The following is a 27374-nucleotide window of genomic DNA, read 5'->3' as shown; positions in this document are numbered from 1 at the left end:
GCTTCCCACCTGCAGACACGGCCAATTGTGTATGTAGGGATGCCTGACCAAACCGGTGGTAACACCGGGATTCAAACCAGTGAGCCCCATGTTGGTAGGCAACAGAATAGACGACTACGTTACCCGGACGCCCCTGTAGGATGGAAATCTTGCCAAACAAACATCCAGGACACACATGCTCACTACCCACACACACACACACAGAGTACATGTGTACTGGGATGTGAGAGTCAGTGTGACTCCTGCTGCCAGCGTGCATCACACGGTGGCGTGGAAAGGAAGCCGGACAGGACACTGTGTGTTCCCTCGAGGCCTGCACACACCGTGTGATTTTAGCCCATCTTGTGTCGCGTTTTTGAGATGGAGACAAATTTCCCGTGTCGTGGCCAAAATCCTAGGGCGTGCACGTGTTTGGCTGATCCGATTCGACGGGGTCCACGTCCACTAATGGGGCTGTGATCGTAGGCTCCGTTAAAGTTCCGGCAGTGTCAGAAATGTTTTGGCTGAGCCGCCTCGTGCCCAGCCGACGGAGGCGTTACCAGTGTGAAAAAGGCGCTGTGCTCGCTCGCTGGATGTGTATGTAAACACGGCGGCAGAGACAGTCAGCCGCAATCATGTCTCCGAAGAGGAGGCGTCCTCCGAAAACAGAAAAATAGATGAAGGGAGACTCGTGAAACCGTGGCAGCAGCAGCACAAGGCTTCCTATAATGTGTTTTGTCTGAGTGAGACAAAAGGGGATGGCGGGGGCGCATCCTCTTTTAAGACATAATTGTAGCTCAGCCTGTCCTCCCCTACCAAGCCACGGTCGAGTTCACGTCCTCTTTCTTTTCCTTTTTCTTTGGTTCCTCGGAACAAAGCGCTGCCGGCAGCACAGCAGCAGCGTGTTGTGGTTGTTGCTGCACCATACTCGAGAGCGACACGCCTCCTCGGTGCCGTCGGCTGTCATCGTAATTCATGTATCATCACACAATCTGGCCAGGCTCATCCCAGGATTTTCATTTGGTCTCGTTGCACCGTGTGACGTAATACACGTAAAAGACAGATTCAGTCACACAAGTGCGAGAAAGGCTTTAGCGGTTTGCTACTTAGAAATATTTTCCAGCACGAAACTGCATCAGCCAAATCCGTCCTGCCTCTTTTAGTTCTTGTTCTGACACGCTTTTTTGGGAGGATCCCTGTTGTAATCTCAGCAGATTATCCTTTATTCTCCAAAAATAATCCATCGTTTTTGCCTTCAAAGTCCCTCATGTGACCTCACCCACAATCCCCCCCCCCTTTTTTTTTTTTGGTTGTTCTCCATTATAGGCCTACCAGCTGATTCTGGCCCCGGCAGTTGAACCCGCTCACCCCCTCCCTGTTCTTCCCCCGCTGCCTAGCTGAACCTTATTTCGACCTGGATTGTCCTGTCAGAAATAATCAAACTCCCGTCTCTGATACTGTTTTCACAAATCGAGCCTCCTGAGTCGGTCTGTAATGAGAGCGCTGGACTCCCCGTGGAAGCCCCGCTGCTCTAGTACCGGATGGTTTCGTGTTGGGATCCACTCCAGACGCTGTTTTGCATGAACGCCAGAGTTAAAACCAAAACAAAGACTAGAAACAGAATAAATGTCTGTTTATTTATTTTTTGGATTCTCTCCCCTCCCCCTTTTTTCTCCCCAATTGTATCCGGCCAATTACCCCACTCTTCTCAGCTGTCCCAGTCACTGCTCCACCCCCTCTGCCTATCCGGGGAGGGTTGCAGACTACCACATGCCTCCTCCAATACATGTGGAGTCGCCAGCCGCTTCTTTTCACCTGACAGTGAGGAGTTTCGCCAGGGAGATGTAGCGTGTGGGAGGATCACGCTATTCCCCCCCAGTTCCCCCTCCCCCCTGAACAGGTGTCCCAACTGACCAGAGGAGGTGCTAGCGCAGCGACCAGGACATATATATATATATATATATATAGTATAGTATGGTACAGTAATTTGGAGCCTGACCAAATAAGTATATCAGGTCCTGATGATTTGAGTGGACTAAAGCTTGTAGACATGCGTACAAAGACGCACACACACACGCATGCAGCAGGCAGCAGGTGGACCATTAATCTCCTCGTTCTTACACTTGAAATTGTTTATCTGTGCTAAAGCTGTTTCCTCAGAGGTGTGTGTGTGTTTGTGTGTGTGTGTGTGTGTGTGTGTGTGTGTGTGTGTGTGTTTGTGTGTAGAGAGAGAGAGTTCAGTACCATGGAAACTCCAAATACTTTAGTCCTGGACTCCCTGCTGAGAGGAAAGGGATGTACAAATCAAACACGTTGCCTTGTTTAGTTAATGAGTAACAGAGCGACAGCCCTCCCCCGTGAATTCACTCTTTTTGTTCTTATTCCCCAAAATAAGTTTTTAGATCATGTGCCGAACTTTAAATCCAGAGCACCATAGAAGTGTTGTGTCCATTTTTGAAGAGGTGAAGGCATCTATCTACATCTATCGCTAAGTAAAAATACACCATCTTCAGCAATGATGCCGTTTTGGTGGTGTCTTCAGTGGCTTTGAATGCAGACTGACTTTTACTGTCATGCTGCTGCTCTTTTAACTAATTTATGTCCCACCACAGAAAAGACTCTTAAAATTCACTCTCTTGCAATGTTTTTCTCCCAGACCAACAACAAGCCACAGCTGGAAGCAGCCATGTTCTTGGACTGGATGCGTCTGGAGCCCCAGTCCATGGTTTGGCTGCCCGTCCTGCACCGCGTCGCCGCCGCCGAGACCGCCAAGCACCAGGCCAAGTGTAACATCTGCAAGGAGTGTCCGATCATTGGGTTCAGGTGGGCTCATTGGTCATGCTTTTTTTTTTTTTTTGGATTCCCCCCCCTTTTTTTTTTCTCCACAGTTGTACCTGGCCAATCACCCTGCTCTCTGAGCCGTCCCAGTCACTGCTCCACCCCCTCTGCCAATCTGAGGAGGGCTGCAGACTACCACGTGCCTCCTCCGATACATGTGGAGTCACCAGCCGCTTCTTTTCACCTGACAGTGAGGAGCACGCTATTCCCCCCAGTTCCCCCCTGAACAGGCGCCCTGAGCGACCAGAGGAGGCGCTAGTGCAGCGATCAGGATACATACCCACAATCCGGCTTCCCACCAGCAGACACGGCCAACTGTGTCTGTGGGGACACCCGACCAAGCCAGAGGTAACACAGGGACTCAAACCGCCGATCCCCGTGTTGATAGGCAACGGAATAGACCGCTGTGCTACTGGGACGACTCTGTTGTTCTTGCTTTTAATATCACCACAGACTGAAAGCAAAGCCCTGCATGGACCTCCCGAAATTCCTTCTGTGAGGAGTGTGCGGTCTCCACCCTTTGTTGCTGTTTTTTTTTTCTTTGTGAAGGCACGAGTCTAGAAATGTGGCAAAGAAGGTTCTGGTAGGATTCGTACTTCAGTTATGCAGCCGATACAAGGGAGCCTCATACCGTCAGTATCTCATAACCACAGTGGAAAATGTTTGCTGGGGTTATCGGTCTTTTAAAGGGCAGTTACCTTTTTGTACAACCTGGGTCTTATTTTCAGAGCCTCGGCCATCATGCTTGTTGGTTACAGCATCGTTTTGTTCACCAGCTTCGTTTTAGAGGGAACGTGGGACCACTGCTGGACCCAGCTTTACATTTCTTTTAGTGAGAAATGCGGCCGACTCACTTCCTGGTCCACCAATACCTCCCAGTCATGATGACGTTGTAACTGGTGTAAAAACCATTGCTGCCCTTTAAGTCACTGTTTTCTGTGCTGATGGAGGTCTCTGTGCAGCCGGTGGTACATGGTCGTGTAATTGCCTTACTGTTACAACAATTATGGCAATAAAGGATGTCCTCGAACGTAATATTGCTAAGATAAAGGACTGTTGGTTAATCTATTTTATCAATTAGTTTGCACGCGTGGAACAAGCTGTTGGATGATACCTTTCCCGAGCTCGGGACCCTGCTGGGAAACGGTTTGTGGTCCTAATTTAATTCAACAGCAATAGTAGAGTAGTAAACTTCCTGATGCTCCAACTCTGTGGCACATCTGTGAATATGCATTATTTATAACATAATTATAATGATTAAAAGCGCCACCATTATGCTTGTAACCCTGGCCCTTTAAATTGGTTAATGATAAAACCTGAGAGCCTGTTTATTCTTTATTTCTTTAATTTATTATCCTATTATCTTCCTCCTGGCTACTGCCTGGCGGAGATTGTGTGTTTGGTCACGCGCGTGCATGTGTGTGTGTGTGTGTCTCTCTCTTTCCGCAGCTAATCTCGCAAACTACTGGACGTATCAGCCTACATTTTTTTTGTGCACAGTTAAGGCTGTATGATGAAGGACCTCTCGTGGTTGGGGTGATTAGAAACCTTCAAAAAAATTGTTTTCACTATCGCTCCCTCTTTTCATTTACTCTCCAGCTCACTCGACCAACACTGCGTTCTGTCGCTGCCCTCTCCAAGTCAACCGTGCGTGACTCACATCTTTGACTCAGATCGGGCAGCGACTGTGTCAAAACCGGAATATCGTGAATTCGGGTGCGGGTCTCGAAAGTAAGCGAGAAGTCGATTGTATTTCGCAAGTCAGCGAGTGGAGGAACAGTGGCTGAGCCAAAGATAATTCACGTCATTCACCCTGCCGTCACGCGGAGCTGAGCTGAGCTATGCTTTCATACCGTTGTTTGATGAATGAAAGTCAAATCGGCGGGGCAGTCATTCGCCTTCATTCATTTTACATCGTAAAGTACGCAATGGTTAAACACATCTGACATCTTTTAATAGGGGCTTTGAGATTATGATAGCCTGATCTCTGTCATCTCACGTCAGACTTGGTCGCTTTCGTGCGAGGGTCCGCCTTGGAGGCGGCACATCCACAGACGGACAGGCAGAATGTTTTATCGGCTAGCTGTTTTTAGCTTGAGCGCTGCATATTAACAACTTTGTTTTCCTTATTTCCCGTTCAGTCAAGCTGAGCGCTGCACAAAAGTCGTATAATGGCAGGAAAAAAACACTGCTTTTTTGGTCTGTATGTGTGTCTGTATTTCCCTTCTTGCAGTACCACCCCCCCCCCCCAAACAAAAGACGTGTTAGGTTATAATGAAGAGTCTCGGGGCAGATAGGATGAGAATCTCATTTGCGTACAGCATTGAAAAACTGTAACACTAGCTTACTCCCCGGGAAAATGCTACAATGACTTTTACCTTTTATTGATTCTCCCCCCTTCTTCCTTTGCCCCCCCCGCCCTCGTCTCTCTTCTTTCCTCTCTCTCTGCTTTCTCGCTCTCCCGTTCCCCTTTTTCTTTACCCACTATACTTCCCCTTTCCCCCATCCACCTCTTATTTCTCTATCTCTCTCTCTCTCTCTCTCTCTCTCTCTCTCTCTCTCTCTCTCTCTCTCTCTCTCTCTCTCTCTCTCTCTCTCTCTATCTCTCTTTCTCTATATCTCTCTCTCTCTCTCAGATATCGCAGTCTGAAACACTTCAACTATGATATCTGCCAAAGCTGCTTCTTCTCCGGACGTGTTGCCAAGGGACACAAAATGCAATACCCCATGGTTGAATACTGCACACCAGTGTGTATCTACCCCGCTCTGTGTGTGTGTGTGTGTGTGTGTGTGTGTGTGTGTGTGTGTGTGTGTGTGTGTGTGTGTGCATGTGTACTATTAAGTTACACAATTATGGTGTATGTTGGTGTTTGCTGTCATTGAAAATATTCAGAATGTTTCTGTAAGACACTGAAAGTGGAGTGAAATTATTCTTTTCTCTGAACTATCATATTCACTATAAAATATGTAACGTTTTAATGAAATCAACCTAATACAGGTTATCATTTGTGTGTGTGTGAGTGTGAGAGTGAGAGCGATGAACTATCTACCTATCCAGTAAATAGTATAATCTTTATGTTGCTTTCTCTGTCTTTTTTCCTCTTTACCCCTTATATCTATCTCTGTCTGTGTCTGTGTCTGTCTTTCTCTTCCTCCAGACCACATCAGGAGAAGATGTCAGGGACTTCGCCAAGGTGCTGAAGAATAAGTTCAGGACCAAGCGCTACTTTGCCAAACATCCTCGCATGGGCTACCTGCCTGTCCAGAGCATCCTGGAGGGAGACAACATGGAGACGTGAGTTTCTCTCTCTCTCTCTGTCTCTGTCTCTGTCTCTCTCTCTCTCTCTCTCTCTTGCTCACTCTCTCTCTCTTCTCAAATACACGCACACACACGCAAGGACACAAGGACAAATACGTCAAATTATATTACAACACATGAGAGACACTGCTCGTAGTGTGACCTGAAATGGAGGACACGCACAAAGACGTACACCTGAGCCAAGCTGATGCAAAAAATGTTTTATTGAGATGTATTATATATATATACACACACACACACACACACACCACCCAATGACTGCTGGGATAGGCTCCAGCATCCCGCGACCCCAATGGGGAGAAGCGGCTTGGATAATGGATGGAATGGAGATGTGTATAGATATAGACACACAAATATGTAGATCTACTCGAAGACAAACGGACAACGCTGCATACACACTGTTTTATGTGTACAGTCGTGCTGCACAATTTGGTGAAAAAGTCATATTGCGGTTATTGTGGACAATATCATGATTTGCAATTGTGATGTAATAAACAAATTTATACATATACAAATTTGTCGAGTTGCCGCGACATGTAGCGACTCTCATTTTGCGTCTTTTACACAGTACCTCTTTTTGTTCAATATCGCCGAGCTTGAATCCAGAATATCGCCATATAGCAGAGGTTGCGTTTGGGGTTTGTTTTTTGTTTTTTTTGCCAGCAGTTCATCGGCGTTAACCTGCTCGTTGTCATGGGTATCCAATTTTTACTTTGTTGTCATCAGTATCCAGTTTTTCCTTCTTTCTGGTCTGCACACGGCACACCGGGTGGTCATGTGACCGTAGACGGCACACGTGTCACTGCCTCAACAGAGACCGACTGGTCATCTCTTCATTATGGGCGTAGATATGCAGACCGCACACAAATGGATGTTCACACACACATTTTATTATTTAATTAATCACAGCCTTTTGTGGTTATATAATCGCACACGCTGACGTCGCGACTGCGATTAGATTAATGGTGCGGCACTAGTGTACAGTCACACATATCATTCAAACAAACAAACACAGGTTTGTCCACACCCTGTTTTGGGGGGGGTGTGTGTGTGTGTGAATTTACCCCTGTTTCTGTGTCCTTGTTTTACCTGTAATATTTACAGTTGTGCGTCCTACTTAGCCTTTGCTGAGTTAATTTACCGCGATCCAGTGGTATGTGTGGAAGTTTACACATGATCATGGAGGCACACACACACACACGAACATGTCAGCACACACTTGTCTTCAAGGGGATGGACAAAATCAAACACATTTTTTTGCAATAAGTGTCAGAATAGTGCACACACATCCTTCCTTTTTGCTGTGGAGCTACTGACATAGTTATTCTTTGACAATAAAGAACACACATCGATATGCTCAGACACAGACACTCCTAAAAATCACAACACAATAACTGATACTTGATTTAAATGTTTGTACATACCTTCGTGTTTTTATTGTTTGCCAAGTGTGTATTTATTGTGTTGTTATACTAGATTGTTGTTTTATTAGTAGGCTTTAGTGAAATAGGTAGGTCAGTAAGGAATTCTGATTTACAATGAAGATGTGTTATATGTGTGTGTGTGTGTGTGTGTGCGCGCGCACATGCATGTGCCTGAGCACTACTACACGTACCCGTCCTACGTTGTCTTGTGTGTCTGTCAACCCCACCCACCCCCACCTTCAACTCATCCCTGCGTTTCATACTACACTTTCCATCATGCTTTGCTGTACAGTCTCCTCCCACTTTCTGTGTCATCATATCACGTTTTTTTGTCTTGCAGTCCTGTCACTCTGATCAACTTCTGGCCCGTAGACCATGCGTGAGTATCTTGCTCGCACATACACACACGAACACGCACAACCAAACACATGCATTTCTTACGTGTCTGTGAATGTTCTCATTCATCCAGGTCATGGTTATCCAAAGGAGTTGAATCAAGTGCAACTGGACTTGGTATATATCCGTGAAGACGTTTTGCCTCACCACACAAACGGATGGCCCAACACAGAAGGCCAAACTCCTCAGGACAAGACTCAGCAGTCTATCTACACCTAAAGGAGAAGGCACACTCCTTCCAGGACAGCAACGTCCACATTTTGGACAGAGAAGATAGATGGTTTGAAAGAGGGGTGAAGGAAGCCATCTATGGGAAACTGGAAAAACCATCCCTCAACAGAGGAGGAGGTCTGTGACACCACCTATCTCCCACTTACAATGCCGTCCTTTCATCTCTACCCAGGAGACTCAAGAAGCCTGGCCTCCAAGAACAACAGTCGCTCACTAACGCCTCCAATGACTCTCATGACCACTGAATAATGAAGTCGAAACTAACACCCCCAACGACCATCGCTGCTAAACAAATGCAAATCAATAGCCCCGATGGCGACGGGCGTGGCTGGACATCGGAGCACAGGAGAGCCACGCATATCAATAGCTCCGATAACGATGGGCGCGGCCAAACATCGGTACACAAAAGAGCCTCTCATATCTATGGCTCTGTTAGCGACGGGCGTTGGTAAACATCGGATCACAAAGAGCCACGCATATCAGTACCTCTGACAACGACCCCAGAGGATAAATTCTGAGTCTTATCAGCAGCCAGTCAGACTAGCTTGGTCTAGTCAGAAAGGCACGAACTGAGGAAGCCTCTTGGATGAGAGGCGAAACGTCTTCACGGATATACACCAAGTCCAGCTGCACTTGATTCAACTCCTTTGGATATGCATTTCTTACCTTCCTTTTTCTCTCTCTCTCTCTCTCCTTCCTTCCTCTCTCTTGCTCTCTCTCTCTCCCCTCTCCCTCTCTCTCCCTCTCTCTCTAACACACATACTCACAAACATAGGCACAAGCAAACAAACATGCTAACCTGAAAGAGCGCAGTTTCTCTCAAACTCTATGCTGCTCTGGTATGCAAACTCCCTTATACTCACACACTCTCACACACACAGACACACATAGATAGAGGGACATGCGCCTCCACTCATTCTGTCCAAGTTTCATCATTTAAATGTCATTTCCTTCAGAGTGACGCAGGCTTTGGATCCGACAGCGCTCTGTGTCAGTACTGCTGCTGGTCCCTACTCCCACGCTGCACTGCAGACCTATTTTTAGGAACCGAACAGTCATTTCACCTTTAAATACCATAACATACAATAACCAAGGTCACTAATCCATAGGGTGGGGTATGAAGTACTGGTTCTGACTCGAAGCCGATTCTAAATCTCTAAAATCTGGGTATTTGAGATGTGAGTTCTGAATCTGCTCGTTGAATCCTGGAAGCGTAGTTCCAGTTGCTTTTTCAAAACTGATAATAAAAAAAAAAGTGTTAGTCAGCTGCCAGGGCCTGCTGACGTAGCATCCTCATCACTGGTGATGTAGTGTGTCAACACAGCATGTCGACCTGTGGTATTCAACCACGTCCCATAGAGAGCCATATGCGTAGCTCTCCACGGCACAAGATTGAATCCCACTGATGTAGACTGTTTACCACACGGCTCAACGAAGCAAGCATCCTCATGCAGTCCTTGCAAGTAAGATAATGTAATATAAGAACAGAAACACCTTTAATATGGCAAACGAATTTACTACAGCTTGATTGAAACATAAATAAATGCACCGTTTTCGATGTCTCGCCCGGTCAGCATACCGCTCGCAGGTCTGGCTCTTGGGCACCGCAAGACACAGATAACCGACATCCAATTTTCATATAGCAAGATTGGGAATGATATTTATATTCAGTATTTCTCCTCGATATGAGGTCACAGAGCAATATCACCCCTCCTCCGGTTCATCCCCAGAGAGCTCCTGGTTGGAAAACTCCATCCACCGTTGCAGTGAAGGAGAAGATGAGCATTGAGATTGAATGAATGTTACCGAGCGGTGGCTAGATTTGTTGTAGAGGGGTTACATTCCTTCTCAACTGTTGAGCCTTCTTCTTTTATATAGGTTAACACACATGATTTGCATTCTGGGGGCATCCAGGTAGCATAGCGGTCTATTCCGTTGCCTACCAGCATGGGGATCGCCAGTTCGAATCCCTGTGTTAACTCTGGCTTGGTTGGGTGTGCCTACAGACACAATTGGCCATGTCTGTGGGTGGGAAGCCGGATGTGGGTATGTGTCCTGGTCGCTGCAATAGTGCCTCCTCTGGTCGGTCGGGGCGCCTGTTCGGGGGGAATAGTGTGATCCTCCCACATGCTACAGCCCCCTGGCGAAACTCCTCACCGTCAGGTGAAAAGAAGTGGCTGGTGACTCCACATGTATTGGAGGAAGTATGTGGTAGTCTGCAGCCCTCCCCGGGCAGAGGGGGTGGAGCAGCGACCGGGACGGCTCAGAGGGGAGAAGAAGAGGGGGGTTTTCATTCTGATATTTATAGGATATCTATTTACGTCCTACAGTTATTAAAATTGATGCATATGTACTTGGTGTACTTCGTGACTTAAAAATGAGAATTCAAAAGAGCGATAGTATCTTGATGTAGTTATTTGAGTGTAATATTGCGGGGCGATAACCAAGGTCACAAACTGCCAAATAGAGAACCGTGAGGTTTTTGCTTTTGAAGCATTTTCATTTTTTTTTCCTCATAAATTATAAGAATCAGAACCGAGACTCGATAAGATGAATTGAAATAGATATCTGAATTGTGAAATCCAGATGATACTGACCCCTACTAATAGGAGCCATAAATTTAATTTAAGATATTGTGAACCTCAGCTTGAATTTAGACCTTAGATCTGCCGTTAATAAGAGCGGTTATCGCATTTTTCCTCGACCAGAAGAGGTGCGTGGTAAATGATGTCAGAATAATGATCCCCTGTTAAAACCGTTGGCAGGCTGGATGTGCACGCCTTGCTTCAAAGTACCTTCTCAGATGGAGCTTAAATGCACTCAAAGCGGAAGCGTCGTATAAAATCAGAGCGTTAATTCACGGAGCCTCTCATGCTGCCACTCATCTCAGCTTTGTACTGTTGCCGCCCTCACACGACTGTGTTCATGTGTGTAGACTTGTGTGCTCGTGTGTGTGGTGGGATTAACCAGACAACGCCGGGTAGTGTCGTGAGCCCCTTTTGCCTTTTTTTTTTTTAATCCCCCCCCTTCTCTTCCTTTCTCTGTCTCTATTTTAATATGGTTTTCTCTCTCTCCCAGGCCTGGGTCATCCCCCCAGCTCTCACATGACGACACGCACACTCGGATCGAGCACTACGCCAGCCGGTAAGACCCCCGCCCGATGACTCTGCGGAGATGTTCAGCAGTGTAGACGTAATGTAAACTCGCAGTGTTGTGAGCAGAAAATGGGTGCGAAGGCTGCTGCATGTACTGGTTTACCAGCTCCCTGCCTTGTGATTGGGATTAGTGTGGCTAACGTATTCCCAGAGAACATTCCTCGATGTGAACCAGTAGTGTTTTTAAAAAACACTGGAAGCATCCCACCTCATTCCTCTACTTCACTGTGTTCACATACTCATTACTTCTAATGCCCCAATTCCCGCCTGAAGTATAGTCCAGGGAGGATTTAAAATGACATTTTTATGTTTATTTGACTTAATAAATGCAAATTTTGCAAGTCACAAAACATTAGTAGTGCTTGAGGTGGTTTTTGAGGACGATTTAGAGGCATTTTTACTATATACAGGTGTTGCTGCTCAATAGTCTAATGAGGTGAAAGCTTCCTCACTCACCATGGCTTTAAAACTGCAGCAGATATTCATTCCATACACACCTAAACTACGGCAAACAGCAGATGGACTAAAAGTAATTGATTTTTTTTTTTTATCTAATTCACAAAGCAGTGAGCCCTCGTTTGCAACTTGGGAGTATTCTCACCAAATGATACCTTGAAAGCATTCTAGTTAGCCCCATCGATTCAGAACCCACTTTCAGGGGGACACATCCAAATCAAATCAAATGTCGTTTTTCTTCTTCACCAGGCATTTGTCATCTTATGAGAAACGAAGTCTCTCCTCTCATTCAGATTCCATAAAAATGTAAAAATTAAGAAAGATAATATAAATATGTTTCGTTGGAACAAGTCGTGCCGGCGCTGCCTCCAGCCGCATGCTAATTAGCTTGCTTGCGCCTAGTTGAGCAGTCATTTTGAATGCGGAATGCTGAAAGGGTCAAAAAGCAATTTTGGCGGTTAATTGAGGTGCTAGCTAAAAACCTTTTACCCAACATTTATGACATGTGCTCGATGAAGAGTAATAATGGACTAAACGTGCCCCGGCACCACTTTAAACAAAAACTAAACGTGCACCGACTCACCTTACAGAGATGTGCTTACTTTTTGTCGACACTAAATCAGTGATATGGGTCCACTCCTGTTTCACCTCCGCATATGCTCATGCTTTTAAGATGATGCTAAGCTAGTTTTTAAGGTGATGCTAAGCTAGTTTTTAAGGTGATGCTAAGCTAGTTTTTAAGGTGATGCTAAGCTAGTTTTTAAGATGATGCTAAGCGAGTTTTTACCGATCATTCGCCCGTCGAACCTATAAAGCATCAAGCGTGCGCCATTGCAAAACTCGCTGAATGCTGTAAGACTGGCTGTGATATAGGCCTTACAGTAGCCGACAAAGAAAGGACTTATTGGGCATCCGGGTAGTGTGGCGGTCTGTTCCGTTGCCTACCAACATGGGGATCGCCGGTTTGAATCCCATGTTACCGCGGGCGTGGTCGGGCATCCCTACAGACACAATTGGCTGTGTCTGTGGGTGGGAAGCCGGATGTGGGTATGTGTCTTCGTTGCTACACTAGAACCTCCTCTGGTCGGTCGGGGCGCCTGTTTGGGGGGGGGGGACTGGGGGGAATAACATGATCCTCCCACGCGCTACGTCCCCCTGGCAGGTGAAAAGAAGCAGCTGGCGACTCCACATGTATCGGAGGAGGCGTGTCGTAGTCTGCAGCCCTCCCCAGATCGGCAGAGGGGGTGGAGCAGAGACCGAGACAGCTCAGAAAATCGGGTAATTGACCAAGTACAATTGAAAAGAAAAAGGGGGGTACCCCCCCAAAAAAGGACTTATTGAGCCCAAAGAACTGATTTGTCAAAAAGTAAACGCATCCCTTCTATCTGAATAGAAGTAGTGCTTGCTGCGCGAGAGGACACCGCGGGACAGAATCCACTGCTGAGGGACAAGAAGCAGTCAGACCAATTAAGCAGCAGGTCGATCAATCAGTGATTTAATCAGTCAGTCAGTCCTGGCATTCCTAATTGGAGTCAGCGAGAGGTCTGAGCTGCAGGCCGTGTGTTTGATCCCGAGGACAGAATGGTTGACATCAGTCACTCTCGCCTCTGGCTAGTACACACACACACACACACACAAACATGTATGCACACATGCACACACACACAAAACGCATGCACATGCAGACACATAGCTGCAGACACGGTGACACACACACTGGTGCTGACAGGCACACACACACACGCTGATTCGCACACACCCCCTCCAGCCCAGTTCTCTCAGCCCCCCATCACATCTCGGTCTCTTGGATCGGGGGCCACGTCTAGCAGATTAAAGCAGGGCGGTGGGGCGAAGACGTGAAGTAATTAAGCCTTGAGTGAGCTGATGGCTCTCGCGCGAGGAGTTGAATATTGCTCGTCTGGCACACAGCAGCTCGTGAGTATGAGTAACAGCGGCCTGGGCGGATGCCAGTATCGCTGTGGCTTCCCTCCAGTCCATCTGTATCGATGCAGAATGCCAAGCAGAGAGAGGGCACTTTGTCCTCTTTTTTTTTTTTTCTCCCCTTGAGCATGGGACTCAAACCCTGAAACTCCCACCGACAGTAGAGACACCGTAGGCATCGGGTTAGTGATCTGGTGTTGATAGCGTTGAGATAATCCCGGATTTAAAAAACCGCAGGCCTCTCGCTCGCGACTGGTTATATCGATAGAGATCTGTGTGAGCAGCGCTGCCATGGGCTAAGTTAACCGCTACGCTCGCCATACCTGTACTCCCTACCTGGAATATGGAGCCGAGTTTCTCAAGCTTCTGGTGGCGGCCCAACACAGGTCACATTCATGTATTTTGTCCCCTTTGTGGTCTAAGACAGTCCAAACAATTCACCCTTTCAAATTGCTTTTGGAACAGTTGGGTGTGCTGATCCTGTTTTCACACGTCAGTATCCCCGTAAAACCACTTCTGGCACCAATGTGTTGATGAAGAAAGACGGTGTCCTCTTCACCGTCAACAGAACGACTTGAGCTTTTTTTTTTTCCTACCAAAAAAAAAGTCATTTGACTGTCATTTCTGATCTAGAGGACGACCTCTGTTGTGCTGTAGCTGTGAAGAGCATGACATGTACATGGTCAAGGCTTTGAGGCTTTTTTCCACTGGGGCCTACTAGCCTTTAACTTGGAAGCCATATGCATACATATAATAATAATAATAATAATAATAATACATTTTATTTGTGGGCACCTTTCAGAGCACTCAAGGACACCTTATGAATATGAACATATATGAATTAAAGCACTTTGGATGAAAATGACTTAAGGGCGTCCGGGTGGCATGGCGGTCTATTCCGTTACCTACCAACATGGGGATCGCCAGTTCGAATCCCCGTCTTACGTCCGGCTTGGTCGGGCATCCCTACAGACACAATTGGCCGTGTCTGCGGGTGGGAAGCCGGATGAGGGTGTGCGTCCTGGTCGCTACACTAGTGCCTCCTCTGGTCGTTCGGGGCACCTGTTCAGGGGGGATCTGGTGGGGAATAGCGTGATCCTCCCAAGCGCTATGTCCCCCTGGCAAAACTCCTCACTGTCAGGTAAAGAGAAGCAGCTGGCGACTCCGCATGTATCGGAGGAGGCATGTGGTAGTCTGCAGCCCTCCCCACAGTGGCTGGGACGGCTTGGAAGAGTGGGGTAATTGGCTGGATACAATTGGGGAGAAAAAGGGGGGGAAATACCCTCCCCCCCAAAAAAAAGACTTAAGACTGAACTGTTCACCATCCTAATCAATCAAAAGGGGGTGGGGGTCAAATTAGCGCATTTCCATTGAAGGTAGACCTTCCCTCTTTAAAAACTGCCAAATGCTAGAGCTTGGTTTTGGGACTGACTGCTCTGTTTCTTCCCCCTCCGCAGGTTAGCGGAAATGGAGAATCGTAATGGCTCTTATCTGAATGACAGTATCTCACCCAATGAGAGCATGTGAGAAACGCTTTTTATTTTGTTTTTGTTTGTCTTTTTAGTTCTGCCATGTCATCCTGCTCCGCCACTAACTGGCTTTCTGTGTTAAACTGACCCTTACCCTGACTGGCTGGCTATGTTGATGTGTCACTGAGTTTGATTACATGTACATGATATTCTGGATACAAGGTCACTTCCTAGTTTACACCTTATTTCCATAAGCATGTTGATATAAATTATCATCTCACTCTGAAATATGCAAATATATGATACGTGTGATATATATAGGGCGGCACGGTGGCACAGTGGTTAGCGCGGTCGCCTCACAGCAAGAAGGTCCTGGGTTCGAGCCCCGGGGTAGTCCAACCTTGGGGGTCGTCCCGGGTCGTCCTCTGTGTGGTGTTAGCATGTTCTCCCCGTGTCTGCGTGGGTTTCCTCTGGGGGCTCCGGTTTCCTCCCACAGTCCAAAGACATGCAGGTCAGGTGAATCAGCCATACTAAATTGTCCCTAGGTATGAATGTGTGTGTGTGTGTGTGTGTGTGTGTGTGTGTGTGGGCCCTGTGATGGACTGGCGGCCTGTCAAGGGTGTCTCTCCGCCTGCCGCCCAATGACTACTGGGATAGGATCCAGCATCCCTGAGAGCAGGATAAGCGGTTTGGATAATGGATGGATGGATGTATGATATTTGAAATATAATACACTGATTAACATGTCATAGTGGTATATCATACATAATCTTTCTCATCATTCATTACTTGAGTATCCTGAATATTGTCAACGTATTGGTGTGCATGTCAACACACTCAGTGTTTGGCTCCCATTGTTGTCATTCATTGCCTTTGGTATGTACTTGCTTAGCCTTTCATTGAAAAAAAAAACTGATTATGTCCCCCTTCTTTTCATTTAAAATGTTTATAAACATTTTTTGTTTACCTAGACATTCATGGTAGCAAATGTTCAGTTCATTATGTAGAAAAGCATTTGATTCTTCTCAAGATTTTGTTTCACTCAATGATGAATTAAATGAGGGGGGGGCGAGAGAGAGAGAGAGAGACTGTCAAATTTGCGGTATTATGGGCATCCAGGTAGCGTGGCGGTCTATTCCGTTGCCTACCAACACGGGGATCACTGGTTCGAATCCCCATGTTACCTCCGGCTTGATCGGGCGTCCCTACAGACACAATTGGCCGTGTCTGCGGGTGGGAAGCCGGATGTGGGTATGTGTCCCGGTCGCCGCACTAGCGCCTCCTCTGGTCGCTCAGGGCGCCCGTTCGGGAGGAGAGGGGGAACTGGGGGGAATAGCAGGATCCTCCCACGTGCTACTGTCAGGTGAAATGAAGCGGCTGGCGACTCCACATGTATCGGAGGAGGCATGTGGTAGTCCGCAGCCCTCCCCAGATTGGTGGAGGGGGTGGAGCAGCGACTGGGATGGCTCAGAAGAGTGGGGTAATCGGCCAAGTACAACTGGGGAGAAAAAGGGGGTAAAATTGGAAAGAAAAAATAGATTAAAATAAATCCCTAGACATTACTCTTCTCCATTTCACTGACCGGCAAATTTACTTGATTTTCTGTAAGAATTAGGAAATAACAAAGTGGACTGGATGACTGTCAAGCCTCTCTTAAAACCATCATCAGATGATTAGATTATAACACACTCGGAATACAAACCACACAAGTACAAAGAAATAATCACAAAGAAGAGAAAAGTACCCCTCTGTCATTAGATCGTGTGGAGGTGTGTCACACTGCTGACCCTGAGAGGCTGGATGTGAATCTACACACACACACACACACACACACATAAGAGCAAACCTGCGATGGGGGTAGGCCATACTTTCTGATGAATTATTCAGATTCCACTTTGCTCTTTAGGAGGTGGGTTTGTCACAGTACCTCCACCTAAAACAGACACCAGACCAGAATGTGAGTTGCTTTAGTTCAGCCAGCACAACAGACACGTAGAGAGTATCGACCTGGTTAATAGGTGATGTATTACAATCCGGTGACACAATGCAGCACTGACACACCAGGCGCAGGACAGAACCTTACATTTCCTGCAGCGTAGCTCGGACCAGCCCATGCACAAACACACTACACGAGTGCATTCGGTTGGGTCGCACAAAGTACAACCAGGCTGATAATGTGATTTGTTTATGCAAAACAGAGCTGAGAGCCGTGTTTAACTTGGGCTCGGCGGAGGGAAAATGCCCCACGCCCGTCCCGTAATGAGTGTCATCATCAAATCAACAAGCACAATGAAAAACAGCCGCCGTCTGCACAGTGGTGTGTTCCCACATGGTGAGTGTCTCGCTCTGTGAGGAAACGGGTTAGGTGGACGTGAAGATCGCTTTGGCGGGGAAGCAGCACGGTGGAGCGCAGCGGCATCTGAATGCCGGTGCCTTAATTAAATTCCTCCCTAAAAAGGCCGCCCTTGTGATTTGCCCGCGGCTCGGTAGAGCGTGACTAGTTGAATCAGCCCAAAATTTGCCATTCCACAAACGGTACGGGACAAAAGCAGGAAGTGTTAAAAAAAGGAACAGGACAAGTCTTCTCTCTCAATCTCTGGCGTGAAACCCCCCCCCCCCCGACTCAGACCGCCCTTTCCTGTGGCGCCAGGCTGTTTGAACTGTGTCCCTACTTGCAAACTGACAATTGTGTTTGTCTTTTGTTTGTTTGTTTGTTTGTTTGTTTGTTTTTTTTCCTTGGTTTGCCTGGGTGGATGTGGGGGTATCTGCTTGTGCTTACCCATGCATGTGTGTGTGTGTGTGTGTGTGTGTGTGTGTGTGTGTGTGTGTGTGTGTGTGTGTGTGTGTCCTCACTGTGCATGAGAACATTTGCTTTCCGATGCATGCGCGCTTGTGTTTCTGTGTGTGTGTGTGTGTGTGTGTGTGTGTGTGTTTCTCTGGGTGTGTTTGCAGCGATGACGAGCACATGCTGATTCAGCACTACTGCCAGTCTCTGAACCAAGGCTCTCCCCTCAGCCAGCCCCGCAGTCCTGCCCAGATCCTCATCTCCATGGAAACGGAGGAGAAAGGAGAGCTGGAGAGGGTCCTCAATGACCTAGAGCAAGAGAACAGGTGAGGGAGAGAAAACACACACACACACACACACACACACTTACCCTAATCAAAACACTCCTTGTCTGTCTTTTTGGAAACATAACAGCATCATTAGCTGCCCTTAAAAAAGCCGTCATTTCAAAATCAGCCTCCCCTGTCTTTATCTGGATGACAAAGCAAGAAGTATTGTTTTGGTAACGAGGATGAATCCTCATCCACGAACGTGTAGAAATGTGCCTTGGTGGCGTCACTACCAAGACATACAGAGAGCAACAACATGCATACTGACACAACTGGTGCTGGCAAGACGCTTAAGAGGCAACTAGCAGGGGGCGTCCGGGTAGTTTGGCGGTCTATTCCGTTGCCTACCAACATGGGGATCACTGGTTCGACTCCCCGTGTTACCTCCAGTTTGGTTGGGCGTCCCTACAGACACAGTTGGCCGTGTCTGCGGGTGGGAAGCCGGATGTGGGTATGTGTCCTGGTTGCTGCACTAGCGCCTCCTCTGGTCGGTTGGGGCGCCTGTTCAGGGGGGAGGGGGAATTGGGGGAATAGCGTGATCCTCCCACGCGCTGGATCCCCCTGGCAAAACGCCTCACAGTCAGGTGAAAAGAAGCGGCTGGCGACTCCACATGTATCGGAGGAGACATCTGGTAGTCTGCAGAGGGGGTGGAGCAGCAACCAGGACGGCTCGAAAGAGTGGGGTAATTGGCCAAGTACAATTGGGGAGAAAAGGGGGGGGGGGAAATCCAAAAAAAAAAGAAAAAGATGCAGCTATCCAGTGGGAGATGTACGCTATGCTATCGTTCCCACAAGAGATATGGGGTAACCCGCCCCGGTTTCCCCTCAGGGGCTTTCAGGGAACTTGAAAACACAATGAGGAATAGATTGCTGTAGTTTTCATTTTGGGATAGGAGGGTGGCAGAACGTTCCAGAAATGACTGCTCTGATTAGAGCCCAGCTTCAGCTTAAACAGTTATCCTGTTCTGTTCAAAATCCCATCCAACAACAAAATTATTCTCGGCAGTTTGTGGAATTGGGGGGGAGGGGGGCGCTCCTTTGGATGAGACCATATCAAACAGCTTTCCAGGACCCAAATTGTGTTTGTGTTTATTTGGGGAACCTTGACATTAAACTGTTTAGGAGCATAATGCTAGGTATATCTGTCTGTCTAGATATGCCTCGAAGGTTTCAGTTTTCAGAAAAAACTAATCTATCTCCTCTATATTTGAATCCAAATGTCAACAGCTGAGAAAAAAAAGGACTTTTTGGTCATAACCAGCAACACTGATGATAATCTATCAGTATGACCAATATTTGAAATATTTGCACTTTCACCATTTACAGAAATTTCAGTAATCCTGTTTAGCCAGCCAGCTGTAGCGGGACTCCACCGTGGATGGGATGTGGGACAATACAGAATCAGTAATCTTCTGCTTTCGCTACCGGATTCACCCTCTTCCGCCCTATTATGGTCCCTCAGGAAGCTGCAGGCTGAGTATGACCGTCTAAAGAAGGCCCACGACCGAAAGGGCCTGTCCCCACTGCCGTCGCCCCCAGAGATGCTTCCCGTGTCGCCGCAGAGCCCCCGCGACGCAGAGCTCATCGCCGAGGCCAAGTTGCTACGGCAGCACAAGGGGCGTCTGGAGGCTCGCATGCAGATCCTGGAGGACCACAACAAGCAACTGGAGTCCCAGCTTCACAGGCTGAGACAACTACTGGAACAAGTCAGTACACACATTCTCTCTCTCTCTCTCTCTCTCTCTCTCTCTCTCTCTCTCTCTCTCTCTCTCTCTCTCTATCTCCCCCTCTCTCTCGCTCACTCACATACACAAATGGCTTTAATTTATAAACAATTATATGGCTCCTGGATTACAGTTAGTCCATCTTCCATGATGAAATATCCATGAGTCATTCATAAACCACAACAGCTAATTCAACCAACAGCAGGGACGGATGCTGGCTCTCTGACTCAGCAGAAACACGAAATTGAGGTGAAGATGCTGGTGCATACATATCTCCCACAAACCACGTTTTTCATATTGACCCTTATCCAAATCCTAACATCTACTCTCAATTTTTGTTTGCATATTCTGTTTTCTTTCAGCTTTTGCGTTCGATTGTCTCTGAAGTCAAGAGACTAAAATGATGCGAGCCAGTAGCATCAAAATGCGAACACGCAGAAGGAAAGGCCGGTAACAACAGTCGCCTGTTAATTTTGTCCCTGGATGAGGCTGCAGCTCTCCCACTCCCTCGCCTCACAGCCAAACACAGGGGAAACATTGCCCCCTGTGGACCAACATTGGAAATAAACATTACTTCCTCCTCATTGTGTGGATGCCAATAATAGCCAACACTAAACTAACCACCGCCTTGGTTCTCCTCTTCATCGACACATACACTTAAGCCCTCCATACACCGGATGAGTGTTACTGTGATGGGTCAATCAAGAGGACAATTACACAGGATAATGGATCTCTGCCATTTCCATCACAATTAAGCTTGGTTTGCACATTCAAACACCATGATCCATGCCTTCTCTACCTTCTGCTTGCTGTTCAGGCAGCCTGCCAGACACCAAAAACAAGGGGCTATTATGAGATGCCTGCTGAGTTTGTAAAAAGAAACAGTAAGTAATTGGATTTAGTGAATTGCTCCAGAGTCTGTACTTCTAGGACTGTAAATATTACAAGATTTTTCCAATCTGAGCTGGTTTAGTTTTGCAGATGTTTTTAGCCATCATTAAAATGATTAGACTTGTAATTGCATCTAATTACTACAAAGCAGGTAAACCTGGGGTAAAATCAAACCAGTCTGAATAGGGCCGCACAAGCACGCCAAATCTGCCTACTTTCTTACACTTATTTAGTTATTTGTTTTCAGATGTTCTCCCCCTTTTTCTCCCCAATTGTACTTGGTCAACTGCCCTATTGTCCGAGCTGTCCCGGTCTTTGCTCCACCCCCTCTGCCGACCCGGGGAAGACTGCCGACTACCACATGCCTCCTCCGATACATGTGGAGTCGCCAGCCGCTTCTTTTCACCTGACAGTGAGGAGTTTCGCCAGGGGGACGTAGCGCATAGGAGGATCACACTATTCCCCCCAGTCCCCCCTCCCCCCAAACAGGCGCCCCGACAGACCAGAGGAGGTGCGAGTGCAGCGACCAGGACACATACCCACATCCGGCTTCCCACCCGCAGACACGGCCAATTGTGTCTGTAGGGATGCCTGACCAAGCCGGAGGTAACATGGGGATTCGAACTGGTGATCCCCATGTTGATAGGCAACGGAATAGAGAGAGCACCAAAGTTTATAGTATATCTCTGTCATTTGTGTGTGTGTGTGTGTGTGTGTGTGTGTGTGTGTCTCAGACGGACTCAAAGGTGAATGGAACGGCCCTTTCATCTCCCTCCACCTCCTCTCAGCGCTCTGACTCCTCCTTACCTTTGCTCCGCGTGGCTGCGAGCCAGACTACTGATACAATGGGTGAGGATGTGCCACAACCACGCACACATGCACAAAACCTTTCATTTCCATCTACTGTGTCAGATCCATGCCATCTTGTAGCGATAATGCAGATGTGTGTTGTTTTAACAGTATGGTCAGTGTCCTCATACAGGGTTTTGTGTGCATAATTGGTCATATGATGTCATACGCAGTAGCTAACATCTGGGAGCTGAAAAGCATCACTATATCCATATGAAGTCATTGTCATCAGTCACTTTCAATGAGTGTCTTTGCCTGTTTTTGTTGAACTACACACACACACACACATAAGCAAACTAAACCCCCCTTGACAACTCCTCCCCCTTCAGGAGACGATGAGCTTTCCAGCCCTTCCCAGGATGCGTCTGGTCTAGAGGAAGTGATGGAACAGCTCAACAATTCCTTCCCTCATAGCCAGGGTACAAGCAGAAATACACACACACACACACACACACATACACATACACACACAGACACAGAGTCCAAAGCATACATACATGTCATAAACACACATGAGTATTGAATACACATCATGGTAAAGCTCAGTTCACACTAGGAGGACCAGGGTGGTCATTTTGATGGTTTTGGATTTTCAAAGTTTAATAACTTTGTGGGGGGGGGGGGAAAGATACAGACCTGTCGCTCTCTGAATGCTCCTAAAATTGCATATATTTGCATTAATATGGGTTTTAGATCAATTGCACAAAAAAAAAGTTTTGATAAGATCGACCTAAAACGACCATGAGCGGTCAAATGACCTCATAATTTGCGCGTGATCGTGTGCGTCATATCACTATTTCTGACGTGTGCTGGTTGCATCATTTCCATGTGAGGTTCATTGCTCTGTCCTAGAAACACGCTAGTGTTCTCCAGTGCAGAGTAATAGTCTAAACTTGATTTTTGATTATTGCCAACATGTCTGGTTACAACGCCGTTTCACATACACTGTGACTCCCCCAGAGGCACTGCAGTATTTACAGGCGTTGGACAGCGGCCATTTTAAGTTGTTTGGAAAATAGTATTAAAGTTGTTGACATGTTCATTGTGGTGTCAGTTAGTTTCTTAACAGACATACTAACATGCGCAATGCATTCATATCTCAACTGGGTCTTTATCTTGACAGAATATGGTCGTTCTAGAAGTTCTTAAGTTCTGGTCGTCGTTTGGGACCGTTTCAATATTTATTTTCACGTTTTATAGGCCGTGTTGCGTCTGTTAGATTAGCAATATGGGTTTTCAGTTTTGTTTTTCAGGTAATATTTTCACTTTTTCAATCGCGCTATTGAAGTTCGACCATGTCTCTCTGAAGTTTAATTTGTTTAAGATACTGTTATAGCTGTTAAGATGTTAATTTTGGTTTCAGTCGTTTCCTAACAGACATACTAACATATCTAACGCATTCATACCTCAACTGGGTATTTATCTCGACAGAATATAGAGTTTAAAAACCGGCGGTCGTTTTGTCCGCCCATGGTGGTTTTTGGTAGGAGTGAAATCCTGGTCGTTCTCGTGTTAAACCAATGTATAAGACATTTACATGAGTAAAAGGCAAATCTATGCACATAAAGCGTTAAAACCACTGGGCAACACGTACATAGGCTCTCCATCTAATAGGTGGTGTCAGAGTGGCCATGATGAGTCATACGGGAGGTGTTGTTGGTGTAATTATTCAACCACACATTCTAACACATGACCTGCTCACAGTATGTTGCAGCTTTTCATAAGTGTCATTTAGTAATAAGGGCGGCTCCAAGTAAAAGAAGGGCTGTTTTCTGAAAGTGGCCTTTCTGCTATTTTTAAACCCCTGAGCTGATGGAAAGATCTGGGTGTTCGATAACCCCCCCCCCCCCCCCCGCCGGACCTGCTCGGCAGTCGATACCAGAGCGGCTGTCCGGTCTGCGGTGGCTGAGCGGGCGTACGGCGCGGTCGGCAAACCTCCCTGTACTCCATCACGGCTGCGTCACCAGCAGCTCGAACAGACGCACACGGTCCTCTCATCTGTCCGCCCGGCAACAGAGCAAGGCTGATGATTGTTTCCCCCCCCCCCTCTCTTTTCTTTCCTGTCTTTTCTCCCCTGCCGTCTTCCTTTTTCCAATGAGCCAGGAGGGAGAAGGGGACACCCGTGAGAGGTCAGTGGCTCATCTTTTCTCTCTCTCTCTCTCTCTCTCCGTCTCCCGTCCTCCTCCTCAGAATGTTTTCCATTGCAGAAGCCCTGTGCCTCACCTGTGCTGGGTCTGCGGTGACGTCAGCGCTAGCTTCGGCGCTGGCTGGTTTTCATGTTGACGGTCTCGTTTTTTAAGGGGTGGCAGGTAATGATTAGACACCGTTGTTCCATGTCATTGAGGACGGGTGGCAAATATTTTGTGTGGGCACCGGCTACAGCACAGCGCACAAAGTGCTTGTGCAGTGGAAAAATCATTGGGCTAGGCTCCTTCCTATTCAGTCCTTTTTTTTTCCCCCACCCTTTTCTGTCTTTTGTCAGTCTGAACTTCTGCTCCTTTCATAGCTGAAACTTGCTTTTGTGCGTTGGAGGTCCTTTAGCCTGTGATGGATGTTGACACAGTGTGCGTCGCCGCATTTACGTAAACGCGCACCAGCGAGTGTTGCTGTTCATCTGTTCAGAGCCATTATCGTTGTGTGTCTGTTGGACGACACACAGGCACGATGAGTCAGTCACGGCTGACGTCTGCGTGTGGGTCCGTCTGTCTGCCTGTGCATGGATACAGGTCCGCTGTTCTCCTCGTCGCCGTGTGCATGTGTGTGTGTGTGTGTGTTTGCATATCTGTTAGATGATAACAGCTACCTTTTGGTCCATTCAAAAGGTAAGCCCTGAATAAAAATGTAAAAAGAAAAAAAACCTCGCTAGCTAAAATGCCTCACATTCATTCATGGTCCGTTGTGATGGCTCAACTTCAAGAACTCAAGGCCTTCGTACAAGCTGTCAAACAAATCTTTTAAGTTTCTTTTTTTTGGATGCAAGTTGCTCCTCAGTGTGCATGTCTCTATTTTTGGATGCAAATACACTGTTTTTTTTTTGTTTTGTTTTTTGGATTCCCCCCCCCCCCTCCGCTTTTCCCCAATTGTACCCGGCCAATTACCCCACTCTTCTGAGCCGTCCCGGTCACTGCTCCGCCCCCTCTGCCGATCCGGGGAGGGCTGCAGACCACCACATGCCTCCTCCGACACATGTGGAGTCACCGGCCGCTTCTCTTCACAGGAGAGTGAGGAGTTTCACCAGGCGGGGGGTAGTGCGTGGGAGGATCACGCTATTCCCCCCAGTTCCCCCTCCCCCCTCCACGACCGACCCGAGGAGGTGCTAGTGCAGCAACCACGACACATACCCACATCCGGCTTCCCGCCCGCAGACGCGGCCATGTGTGTCTGCCTGCCTGCCATGCTACCCGGACGTCCGCAAATACACTGTTGACTGCAAGTGAAATGTCATTGGAGCTGGTATGGATGCGGACCAGACTGATGAGACAGACATCTTCTTTTCATTTATTGGTGCAGTGTCTCTCTGGAGAAGCCCCACGTCTGTCAGTGCCGTATTTTAGTCTGCAGCAAGTATCTCACCTTTCTCATGGCAACTGCTCAAAGTGGCTAACAACGGCTCCTGATGATCTTCTGATCTGAATGCATCGATGGCTGATAGTTGTTATATTTCTGTTTTCCTATTTTATTATTATTTTATTTTTTTTATTATGTTCCTATTTATTTATTTATTTATGCATGCATGCTTATTTATTTATTTAGTTTATTTTATTGTTGACCCCTACAATATACTGTGAAAATCCACAAAAGAAGAAATGCCCAGCGACAGATTGACCCCTGACCTGGGGTGTGTGTGTGTTTGTGTCTGTTTTTTTTTTCTTTCTAATCCTTCTTGCCCCCCCCTCCCCTCCCCTCTCCAGGCCCCAGCGTTGGCAGTTTGTTCCACATGGCTGATGACCTGGGCCGCGCCATGGAGTCGTTGGTCAGCGTGATGACAGACGAGCAGTGCGCCGAATAGCACGAGGCCCTGCCGTCCCGACCATGCCCTCGATACCCCCCCCTCCCGCTTTACCCCCTCCCTCCTCCCCCCTACGACTGTCCCCCACCATCCTATCGCATGCTTTTATAGTCAAACAACTGGATTGGACACACGGTTTACAAAGAGAATATATAACGTCTATTTTTGTGAAGGATTGCGGTTACAGCAATGACAAAACTAAACAAAACAAAAAATCTATATATAACTTGTAGATTTCAGTAGTTTCTTAAAAGGAAAAAAAAAAGATCCTGAAGTTGTTTTATTAATAACGGAGGCTGGTTTTTAAACTTCTATGCAATTGTATAAAAAAGAGGCCGAAAAAAAAAAGAAAGAAAAGATTCAACTAAGTGTGTTCGACGTGATCGTATCTTTGCCATCTCTTTTTAATTGACAAAAAAAGAAAAAAAAAGGACAACACATTTCAGACATTTGTATTGAAAAAGAATGATTGTAATCATAAGGGTGCTTTCTAAAAGGAAAACGTCTTTCTATAACAGAGTATATTACTGTCAAGGCAATGCAGGCATCCTGGATCTTTTCAGCGTGGGGTGTGCGTGTGTGTGTGTGTGTGTGCGTGTGTGTGTGTGTGTGTGTGTGTGTGTGTGGTGCGCAGCGGTGCCTATTTTCCACCTAACATGACAGCATATTGCTTTGGCTGACAAACCTCATGTTATCTATTTATCTGTTTGTCTGTCCATTCATCCACCCACCTATCCATCCATCTGTTCTTCCATCCGTCCGTCCGTCCGTCCATCATGTCCTCAACATTGGTAATAATCCAGCTTTTTTTTTTTTTTTGGTTTTTAATCTCGCGGTTGCTTTCGACACAAAGTGCCACATGCTTCAGTGGATGTTCAGGAAGGCCCCGTGCAGAACCGTCACTGCTGAAAGTCGGGCGGTCACGTCCGGTCACTGTCGTAGACACTGTGGACGGTCGACCCTGCCACGTGAGTGCTGGCAGATGTCATTTTAATTATCATCACTATAGTCGTCCTTATCTTACCACCCACTTTGGCAACTGTCATCATTTTTGAGGTCCAGTTGTAGGAAAGTGTACTGTAATTGGTACGTCACTGCCCTGATAACACAGTACAGGAAGTCCACAGAGGCCAACATGGCCGTTATGGCCTGTCCAGAGTAGCGCAGCTGAAGCGCCCAGCCTCAGTAATGAACTTGATTTAGGTTAAAACTGCAGTTTAGCAGGATGTCATAGTGTGCGGTGAATAGTTTATTCTCCTTGTGTGTCGTCTCTGTGACAGCTTTGCGAGCTCCCACCGTGTCGCCGAGCATCGAAAGTATCCTTCCTACTTTCCCCCCTTTTCCTCCCCAATTGTACTTGGTCAGTTACCCCGCTCTTCTGTCCGTCCCGGTCGCTGCTCCACCCCCCTCTGCCGATCCGGGGAGGGCTGCAGACTTCCACGTGCCTCCTACATGTGGAGTCGCCAGCCGCTCCTTTTCACCTGACGGTGAGGAGTTTCACCAGGGGGACGTAGTTGGGAGGATCACGCTATCCCCCCCCCCCAGTTCCCCCTCCCCCCCAACCAGGCGTCCCGACCGA

At 47.3% G+C, this 27374-nt stretch overlaps 1 protein-coding gene across 1 annotated transcript in view; it reads left to right on the top strand.

The window, feature by feature from the left end:
• The window catches only part of LOC130131754 (dystrophin-like), a 184191-nt gene extending 156916 nt beyond the window's left edge, over positions 1–27275 (top strand). Inside the window, 11 exon segments of the mRNA XM_056301551.1 lie at positions 2636–2802; positions 5454–5565; positions 5976–6112; positions 7901–7939; positions 11266–11331; positions 15197–15262; positions 18161–18319; positions 19785–20028; positions 21672–21786; positions 22116–22205; positions 25698–27275. Of these exon segments, the coding sequence (XP_056157526.1) occupies positions 2636–2802; positions 5454–5565; positions 5976–6112; positions 7901–7939; positions 11266–11331; positions 15197–15262; positions 18161–18319; positions 19785–20028; positions 21672–21786; positions 22116–22205; positions 25698–25795 (1293 nt within the window). The 3' untranslated portion in view covers positions 25796–27275.
• Positions 27276–27374: the final 99 nt, after the last annotated feature.

Source organism: Lampris incognitus, chromosome 21, assembly GCF_029633865.1.
Source record: "Lampris incognitus isolate fLamInc1 chromosome 21, fLamInc1.hap2, whole genome shotgun sequence".
Taxonomy (NCBI): Eukaryota; Metazoa; Chordata; class Actinopteri; order Lampriformes; family Lampridae; genus Lampris; species Lampris incognitus.
The sequence above is the reverse complement of the archived record's forward strand: the minus strand, read 5'-3'. Positions and strand labels throughout refer to the sequence as shown.